Genomic DNA, 10,463 nt, shown 5'->3' on the forward strand with positions numbered 1-10,463 from the left:
AATGCAACTGTGTTAGTAACTGCTGAAGAGACAAAACAGATACATTATACTATCATAGTCTTCTCTCTACCTCGACAGTTTAAAAATGACTTCCTGAGGCGCCTGGGTGGCTCAGTTGGTTAAGCATCCAACTCTTGGTTTCGGCTCAAGTCATAATCTCAGGGTTGTGGGATCGAGCCCTGTGTAGGGCTCCCTGCTCAGCATGGAGTCTGCTTGTCCCTTTCCCTCTGCTCCTCCCCCCTCTCCCCTCTCAAATAAATAAATAAAATCTTAAAAAAAAAAAGACTTCCCGGGCACCGTAGCCTTTCACAAGCGGGGCCCAAGCAGCCCCCATACCCAGTCTCCACCCTGTTTTCCAGCACACCATCCTCCTTCATGCACATGGCCCCCCTCCTGCCCGAGAGCACCCCGTCCTCTGGAGTATGAGACCAGGGCCAGAGCACCTGGATTCAAATTCAGGACCTGCCATTTACTAGCTGGGTGACCCTGAGCAAGTCGCTTAACCTCTCTGTGCCTTTATTTCTTCATATACAAATGCCAGATAATAAGGTACCCACCGCGCCGGCTTATGTGATCCTACTGAGCAGTTTCTGACACACGGTCAGTGCTCAGTAAGGTGGCTGCTATTAATGTTTAGCTGCTATCGTTCTCTGACTGGCAAAACGCCACTGGTTTTTCAGGGCCGAGCTTAAACACCACACCCTCGGAGACACCCTCCCGTCACCGGGGCTCAGTGCGCCCTTCCGTAGCCCCCCAGCTACAGCATGCGGCACAGAGATGTAGTTTAAGCTTTATTTCTGCAGCTCTCTGAGCTGAGTCCCTGTCTGCCTGAGCTTTCGTACCAGGTGACAAACCCCCAGGGAAGGAGCCGGTTGGACTTGACTTTGGGGCCCCGGGGCTGAACTGAAAGCCCACCTGCCATCCGGGGTCTACATTCCATGAACGCTCAATGCTTTGCCTGCTGAATAAACACAGGACTCATTTACACTAAAAGGAAAAAAATGAACATTCTAGCTCAGTGTTTTCTTCCGTCTTAGCTGTCAGCCAATTTCAATGAATTACCGTCAATAACTGGAAACATACACCTAGATTTTCATCTTCTCAGACAAAAATCCCTCGGTTGATTCAAAGTCACTAAAACACGATTCCCTTCATTATAGATTGGGGGGGATTATAAATTAGGAGCTAAAGCCATTCCTTCCCCCAAGATGCTTCACAGCTTCCATTTTATAGATCACTAAAAAGCACTGAGCCCAGGCCCCGGAGAGGGCTGCAGGGCCACCCTGCCCTGTGCAGCCATCAGGGTTAATTGCAGGAAACCTAAACAGTGTTAAGTGTACAAGCTGAGAGCATAAAGTTATTTTAAAAGAAGAAAGCATCGGTTATTACCAACCAGCCCTCGTTACCCACCTCCGATGGCTTTTTGGCGAGCAATTAACAAAGACCCCACTTCCTCTGCACTGGCCCCCTGAGGAGCTAGAGCTGTTTGGGGGCTGGCGGCCAATGCACTGAAAGATTCTTGTCTCCACCTTTCAAGACCCAGAACCTCCTTGATTTACTGCCCTCACAATTCCTTTACAGTCACAAAGTGGTGGAATTCAGCTGGAGCCCCGGCTGCCACCAGATCAAACGCTGACCAAGTCACCAGCACTGTCCTACCAGCAGGCTGCATCCTGAGTGGGCTCGATGAGCAAATTAAACCTAAGACGGAAGGACTCCATGAGCTTCTCGGGCGGAGTGAATTTTCTGGGATTATTCTTGTTTTCAAGAACTAGTGACGATAAGCCCACACCGGCCTGAACCTCTTCTCTCTCGGGTCACTGTCCCAGAGCTGTGTGTGTCCCTGCAACCCACATTCACCTGCCTTGCTTCCCAGCATTAACCCACCGCCGCATCTCCTCGAGGCTGGAACCATTTCTTTGTTTTCTGTGGCTCCATTCTTGTCCTCCCCTCCGTCTCTCCTCCCCTCGGGTCCTTTACGTGATGCCTCAGACATAAACTGTGCTTAATAAATACCACTGACGTGCATGTACCTACTCAGCTTTGGGGGCTGGATCAAGCGCGAAATTTAAATGTTCCACAGTGAAGACTGTTCCTGATGCTACATCTGGACCAGATCATTATGGCCCTTCCACCTGCCTGGTCCTCCTCCAAAGGAGACACCAGGCCTGGTGAAGGGGCCAGACTGCCGAACAGCCAAGAGCATGTGTGGGAATCACTCCCTACTTTATGGAGAAGGTATGACTGTTCTGCAAGCAGGAACACATACTCGGCCCTGTTCTCCCTCCACCTCATGTCTGATGGCTTCTGAAACCACCCAGGACAGGTCTGTATCCTATTCTTGACACAGGTAGGCACTTAGAAAAGGTGTGACGAACAAACATCCAAAAAAGTTAATTCTAAAGGACAGGTTCTCTATAGGAAGTTCGTCACATTTTAAAATAAATCTCATTCACATTCCAATTCCACACAGAAATAGCCAACTGAAAAACACAAACAGGGCCATCCAGGACCTGCTGATGAAGAGGCCCCCAAAGGTGGCCTGCTCCTCCGCCCCCAAAGGCCTCCCTTGTCCCTGCCCCAAATGCGGATGGAACCGCAAAGAAGGGACTTACCAAGAAGAGCGTTGTGCCCATTATCATCGGGCAAGAACCTTTTGTCAACGGCACACACCAGGAGATGGTCCGGCAGGCTGGGGGACTTGGCCCCCACGAGGAGAAAGCCTGCAGGGACGTCGATGGGCTCACTGGAAATGGAGACAAGACGCAGGTCCTTCCCCGCCTGGCAGAACCCTAGGAGGAATGGACAGGGCTCACATGCGCGCCAAGGGGCTTCCCCAGAACCAGGCTCTGCAAGGGCAAAGGGAGGACATTCCAGATCTTGTCAGGAACAAACCTCACCTCTGCGTGCGGCTGTCTTTAAAATTAGTTCCAAGAGATAAAATTATAACCATATTTACTCAGGACACTTGCTGCATGTTAATTTCTCTGAAGACTATCGTGTCACCATATAATATTCATGTACAAGGGAAACTCAGCAGGAAAAACGGTAGACAAGTGGTGGTCAATTAAAATGTATACAAGATAAATCCATAAGAAATTGTGAGTAACGTGGTATATCTTACACCCTGCATTTCTCACATGTATGAGGAATATGCAAATGTCACAAAGGAAGAGCCAGAGCCTGGTAATGCTGGCTGTCTCTGGGGATGGGACTGGGACCAGGACACAAGGAGAGTGATCATCAAGGAGGCTTGCACTCTATACCCTTTTGAACATTTTGTATTTTAGAGCTTTTAAATATATTTAAATATATTTCCCATTCGGATAATAAGTGCCCTAAAATATCTGGAAATAAAAGGAAAGAAACAGCTAAGATTTATTTGGAGGGGTCCTCTCCCAGGTCTTCCTGGATGAGGGCACATTCGGCCCCATCTCCTGGGTCGGTTCCATCCTTAGTTACCGACTGAGACAATGAGAGTTAACATGACCCTGACGGTCCCAAGGCTTTCCTGCCAACACTCTACAGTGTGAACAGACCCCGCCAGCATGCACCTGCTTCACCATCTACAGCACCTGTGTCCAGAGTCTCCCACCTGCCCCCAGGGGAGGGCCACGAAGGGACCCTAAGGGCGGGGAGGTGGGCAGGCCCGGAGACAGTATCCACTGTGCACCAGGCACTGGACCAGGTTAAGCTCTGCAAAAGCTCTCATTGCATCACCTCTGGGGAAGTGATTCAGCCCCCAGTTTGCAGAGATGGAAATCGAGGCTCAGAGAGGTTCCATGATTTGCTCAGAGCTGCTAAGAGGTGGGCCGGGATGGAGCCAGGTCCACCCCTCAGCTTGGGGTGGTTCCCCTTCATTGTCTTAGGGAAGCTAAGCAAAGTCCTGAGGCTGAGGTCAAGCACCCTACAGGCCTTCTACCTACATGGCCCGGGCCCTTCCTTCTGAAGAGCTGGAGGAAAACAGGCCATGGACAGTGTTTACTACACTGACTTGGAGAATTCTTTGAAAATCACTATCATGACCACTGGACAGTTCACGGTTTCCTTCTTTAATTAGGTGACCTTTTAACATGTGGACACTAGAAGTCCTACCTCATGAAGAGCCATTGTGCCAGTTTCTCTCTCCCTGGAACAGTAGCCCCGGTGAGGGCTGACTGCCTCCCCTGCCGCCATCCTGCACAAGGTCAAGTCCAGGCCCACACACAGGGCACCTGGGACCTCTACACCCCATCTGACCACTGCACCAAGCCCTGCCCAGCCACACCTCAGACCCCTACCTAAATAAGCTGTTAGCAGCTCCCCAGATGGCCTATATTCTCACCCTCCTGAGCCTCTGCACATGCTGTTTCTCTGTCTGGAATGTCCCAGTTTCCCCCAACCCTCTCCCAGACTCCTGCTAATCCTCCAAAACCCAGATAACGGGCCACCTCCTCCAGGAAGCCTTCCCTAAACTCTCCACCCACGTAAGGAACCTTTCCTGTGCTCCCAGGCACCCCTACTTGCCCAGCCCACCCTGTCGGCACTTTCCACGTCATGTGCAAAGTGTCTGCTTACCTACATAGCTCCATTAAACTGGGAGTTCTTGTACCTTTTATCTCCATATTTCCAGAGTGGGGGCCCCAATCATTAGTGAATTAACTGACTAACTAGTGACATCACTCAGCTGGTATGGGGACAGGGCAGATGAACGTACACCATTCAGAGAGTCTGTCCTGCTAGTAAGTAACAGAGCCAGGGGTTTACTCCAAGTTTCTCTGAGTGCAGAGCACGAGCTCTTATCATCAGACCAAGGTGCCCCCCCACCTGGCATTTCTGTGCCTTGGTTCCTCAACACTGCAACAGGAGTAACATACTGATTCTACAGGGTTCCTGAGAGAACACATATCTGCCTTCTTCAACAGTAAATTACGATCGCGGACAAAGATTATTCTTACTAATCAGTCTGAGTGAAACGTCAGCACAAGCAGACCCAAACTGGGAAATATATTCTAGTTTCCAAACAACCAATGTAGAAAAATGAACCATTGGACCCAAATCCATTTGTAAAGTTGAGCTATCCAAAGAGCGCCGAGGGTTGGTGAGCCTGACAGTCCCCGGGGTGGTGTAGCCAGGGGCCAGGGGCACAGGGGACCCACCGGTGCACAGCTGCAGACTCTGGGCTTCAGGGGAGCCCAGGTGCCAGCCTTACCGTCCATGGTACAGCAGCCTTCAGGTGGAGGGTGCATCTGGTAGGGATTTGGGGGACAGTTGGGCTCCAGTCCCCCTTCTCCCTCTTCCTCCTCGTCCTCATTGTCCACTCGGCTACCACCTACAAGTGGCAAAGGGGAGGGAGGAGACAGGCAGAAGCAAGGGGTCAGCAAGTCTCAGCCATTTAATAATTAACCCATCCCTACAGACACGCTGGGAGTCAGGCATCATGCCTCTCTCTGCTCAGAGGGGACAGCTGAGGTCAGAGGACTTTCCCAAGGTCACGGACTCAGGCTCCAAGCCTGGCCTCGTGACTTCAAATTCAGGTTCCTTCTCTTTCCATCCAGCAGAGCTGCCCGAGTCTGCTCACGCACGAGGCTTAAATACAGACATAACTGGTTGATAAGAATGGCACATGAAGCACTCCAAAAATCTTTCTGCGGGAGGTGCCAAAGATTAAGATATAGACCATTTTACAGAGAGGGACCCGATCACTGGCCCACAGCTCTTCGGTGACCTGCTAAGAAGCACAGCCAGGAGGCTCCCAGGTGCATGTGAGGCCCATGTCCTGCGGCTGATGTTCTGCCATTGACTATCCGGCTTCACTTAGAATACAAAATATAGTGTAAACTGCCTCTCCGTCATATAAACTCTATGTGTCTATTTATCCCCAAGGGAAGAGTGGATGCATAGACAGGACTAGAAATACAAACACACCCAAATCTGGCACATACACACAAAGTGCCATTCCAGAACAAGGCCAAGCATGTTATGACTTTAGGAAACTTTTTTTTTTTTTTTTTTTTTTTAAGTGCAGTCGCATTTTAGGAGTCCTGGCAAACATGGAACTGGCCAGAAGAGCCAGGGATTGGCCGTGGAAATCTCACTGCTCCCTACTCCATCGCGGCGGTAAAAGAGCTTCTTGTCGTTCCCCGCAACTCTCGGCTCCCAGGGAGTGGGGTCCCTGCCCTCGCTCATCTCTGTGACCCAGGCACCCCTCAAAATGCTCGTGCAGAGACAGTGCCCGGGAGACCCATGCCCAGCTGATATGGGCATACACCCTCGGGCCCTGTTTACCCAGCACTGCTCGACAAGGGGGTTCATCTAAATGAATTTCCCAGGCTATGGAAGTATCATCCTAACTCCTTTTAATAGACATTTTTGGCCAAAATCCTTCTCAACTTGTCCAGGTTTAAATGTCATTTAGTAACTAGCATGCAACCTTCTTCATGGAATAGGGTCATTACAAGCATCCTTAAATGGGCTGGGCTGGAAGACAGTTTTTCTTCTTTTTTGTTTCTCTGCCTCCTGTTTTAGTGCTCGTTTCTGTGTTCCCATTTCTCCTACCTCCTCTTCCTCGGCTCTCGCACCCTCCGTCCATCCAGTGGGTTAAGTGGTTCTAGGTTAGTGATGGAATCGTGTGCGGTGGAAAGAGAGGGGCTGGGAATCAGGGAACTCAAGCTTCAGTTCTCAAGCCTGCCATTGTCTGTGTGGCCACAGGAAAGTTACTTAACCTCTCTGTGCATCAGATCCCACATCTTTAAAATGAGGTGGTTATATAGGGCCACTCTGAGCTGCTATAGTCTATGTGGGGGAATACGGCCCTCAGCGTTGCACAGTCTTCCTGATGTGATTTAATCAGTACAGTGGCCACCATTTTAAAGGTGCCCATGAGACAAGAGGCAGAAGAAACTGAACATTCTAAGCCAGCTCATGCCCATGACCTTGGGTAGGTCAGAGCGGGAAGTGAAGAACCCTGGTGTCTCGTCTTTCTGAGCCTAGAGTGCACCAAGGTGGCAGGAAGACCATAAAAAGATTACCCAGGAAGCACACAAGGAGGTGGTGGGGCTAAACTCCGGAGCTTCCTTCAGATGCTTCCTTCCTGCCATTAAATGCAGGCGTAGAGTGGCTTTAGCCTAAGTGACAGAGTCCCGCCCAGACCCCAGGCGCCAGCTACGCAGCACAGGGCCCCATGGGGGCTGGGACTATCCTGCGGCCACCTACGGAGTGGGCGGCACAGAGTGCTCGGCTGCACCACCCACTCTCCTCCCGGAGCCGAGACTCCAGAGGCTGGGAGGGAAGGGCAAAGACCCCAACAGTCTGAGTAAGAAGAAGCAAGAACTCAGAGACCCTGGAGCTCTGAGGGCACACAGGAATGCCTGTCTGCAGTTATTCTGCTAAAGCCAAATGGAAGAGGAATTCAGAGTCTCTGAAAGAATGAAAGAGGAGGTCCTTCAGCCTCAGAAAGTCAAAGAAAGAGCTCAGAATCCAGTGGATGAGAAAGCAGACCTCAAAGATCAAAGGTCTACACCAGACATCCCAGGGCCTTTGATGGGATCAGTCAGGCAGTGGCGAGGGTGAGGAGACTTATTACAGCCAGGAGCAGACCAGACCAGACTGCTGGCCAAGGTCGGGGGGGCGGGGGGGGGGGGGGCGCATTACCACGGCGTCAGACAAGACCAACCGGATTTGAAGCTGAGAACCTTAACACGAAAACACAGACGCCCAGAGATGCTGTCCCACTTCTTCACTCTGCAGAGCTAAATTTTCTTTCCTTTCCACAAGAAGAAACCACATGACATTTTGAGGAGGGTGAGGCTGCAAGAATTAACCGCATCTTGTTTAATTAATTAATACTTATCTCAAAACGCTGGAGTGGGGTTTGTTTTGTTTGGTCTTTCTCTAAAAACTAAAAAAAAAAAGTAAATAGCCCATAAAAGCCTTTTCCCCTGGAAGGAGGTGTGGTAAGACCTCTAATCCAGGGAAAAAAGTCATAAGGCCCCTGCTCGGGAACACGGAAGATGTTAACAGACCCAGGGGTGTTTAGGATACCAGCAGCCTGGCCATAAAAACCATCTTTAATGTAATTGTCTGAGGAAGGACAGCAGTAAGAGACCCTGGCAGACAGACAGACAAAACAAGGTGTGGCCAGGACAAGCCATCGGCGCCAAGTTTTATAACACAGAATCCAGGGGGAGAGCTGTGTGTTCAGTTCACGGTGACATCCAGCAAACTAAAAAAGACAGTGTTCCCCTTCCCACCAGACCCCTCCTTTGTCCTTCCTGCCCCTCGGGATTTCTCTATTCTGTTTGCGGACGCACAGGAAAAGCTGGAGGGTCTGCTCTGGTTTTCATACAGGGGGGCTGCACCAATAGCTGGCGGGGCGCCTGCAGCACTCAACACGGGAGGCATGAGAAGGGGATGCCTCAAAGCTGTCCCCGGAAAGTGCCACCTGCCCAATGCCCTATTGGCAGGGGAAGGCATCCTAACAAGACAGGATGTTCGAGATGCAGCCTCCCAGGTAGTCCGCAGAGATCTTAGGCAGAAGGAAAAGCTGGCAGGGAACCTCCCAGGGCTTTCTCCACTCCCCCTCTCTCCCCACAGGTGAGCCCCCTTTCTATCACAGAGCTGCCAAAGCTAAGGGTGCAACTCCCTGACTCGGGCACTCCTTCGACACTGCAATCTGCAAGCAAACCCATCTCCCAGCGTCCCAAATCATGGGGTGTAATCACTTTAGTAGGTGCAGGTGGAAAGAACTTTGTAGATTTTAAAGTGCCATTCACATGAACTAAGTCATCATTGTCACCATCATTAATTTATCATTAGCAACAAAGACTTTCAGTACTGAAAGTAGCTAAGGCTGACTGTTTAATGCATACATTTTACATAAGTCTGTCAGCTAGCCAAAAACACAGGCTGTATGTCCCACTCATTTCTCATCTCCTCCCTGTGTTGCAGTGACGCTTCCCCTGCTGGAAAACGTGCTTTCGCTATGTAGAGAGAATTCTTGGTTTTCCTAATTCATGCTTTTGAGCATGGTCCAGTTTCTCCCAGACCCTCATCCAGCTCTTTTAGGTCTTTATTGTGGCTGTTTGTAAAGTTAACATTGTAAGGACGTTTCAAAGATGGACACAAGGAACTGTGTGTCCCTGCTAGAATAAGGAACTATCAGATTCCACACAAGCAGCTCTGTGCCTCATTTTCCCTTATGTGCAACCCTCCCAGCCAGCCATCCCCACACCCTGCCAACACACACACACACACACACACACACACAGACCCACACACATGCTGACTACCCCAATACAGGATCTGCCATACTGCATGCATGCCTTAATTGATTTATTTCTGTTTCAAACAACGGGACTTTTTGCCTTCAATATCGAAGTGAAGTCTGCAGGGAACTTCCAGTGGAAGGTATAAACTGACCAAAAGTTCCATGGACTGCTGTGGGGTTACTTCTGACATAAAAAACACATGGCTATTAAAGAGACACACTAAAGATTGAAAACACAACCATTTTACTCTCTGGATAGCTAAGTAAATCCTAAAGTTGTCCTCATGCCTGAATATAATTGATTCATTCATTCCTGGCACACGTTCAATTCATAAGGGTTTGTTCTTGGTTTTTTTCAAAGTTTCTAGAGGGCTCTTATATCTGCGACCACAAAGAGAAACCACCTAGAGACTATTTTGCAAAGATATGGCCATGAATCCTGGGACAGAGAGAAAAAAATATCACCAAGGGCCAAAGCATGTTAAAATTTCTGACTTACCCAAGTGAGAAAGTCAAACCTTCTAATGAGCATAAGTAACAACCAGTTCACGACAATCCAATGCAGCCCTCTTCCTTCCCCGTTATCCAATGAATAACTGCATTCCTTGTAACTTTATGGCCGAAACTTAGTCTTAGCCAAGGAAAAAGGTAGGTGCACCTTTCTTTTTCTAATAATTCTTTTCTCCTAGACTCTTCCACACAGAAGGGAGAGGAGCGAGTTCCCTGTTCTGTTACAACAGGAGTTGCACCAGACGTAGGACCTACCCCAGCGTATCTCCTACCTTCCAGGGCGGAGAGCTGCGGCTCTGTTTCCAGATAGAGCTGGGAGAAGACCGGCCGGGGCACCAGGCTGCTGGACCGCAGGGATGCCTCGATGGAGTTGTGCAGGACCTCTTCAAAGCGCGTCGTCTTCAGCTGTCCAGCATAAGAGTTTCCCATCTTCAGAAAGGACGACAGAGGATGCTATTTAAAATGACATCTCAGCGTCAGTTGAAAAGACTGACGCTGTGCCCGAAGCCCAAAGGCAGATGTGAACCAGTCACAAGGAGGGAAGGGCCAGGGAAGGGCCGTGGATCGCCCCGCTCGGCTGAGAGGACAGGGCGGCTCTCAGCACCAGCTAGTGCTGGGCAATGACAGGAAGTTACCGAAGTAACAGCTTTCTCTAATTCAGCACTCAGATAGCCGAGGCTGACACCTCTTCGCATATTGCGCTGGA

The 10,463-nt window shown here is 50.0% G+C and overlaps 1 protein-coding gene across 1 annotated transcript in view; it reads right to left on the minus strand.

The window, feature by feature from the left end:
- The window catches only part of GREB1 (growth regulating estrogen receptor binding 1), a 71,425-nt gene extending 61,199 nt beyond the window's left edge, over positions 1–10,226 (minus strand). The window contains exons 1-3 of the mRNA XM_045884108.2: positions 10,030–10,226; positions 5,192–5,311; positions 2,616–2,792 (exon numbers count right to left, since the gene is read on the minus strand). Of these exons, the coding sequence (XP_045740064.1) occupies positions 2,616–2,792; positions 5,192–5,311; positions 10,030–10,186 (454 nt within the window). The 5' untranslated portion in view covers positions 10,187–10,226. The remainder of the gene's footprint in view (positions 1–2,615; positions 2,793–5,191; positions 5,312–10,029) is intronic.
- Positions 10,227–10,463: the final 237 nt, after the last annotated feature.

This window comes from Mirounga angustirostris, unplaced genomic scaffold (assembly GCF_029215605.1).
Source record: "Mirounga angustirostris isolate CCGP_5_RB_7025 unplaced genomic scaffold, mMirAng1.0.hap1 SCAF_10, whole genome shotgun sequence".
Lineage (NCBI taxonomy): Eukaryota > Metazoa > Chordata > Mammalia > Carnivora > Phocidae > Mirounga > Mirounga angustirostris.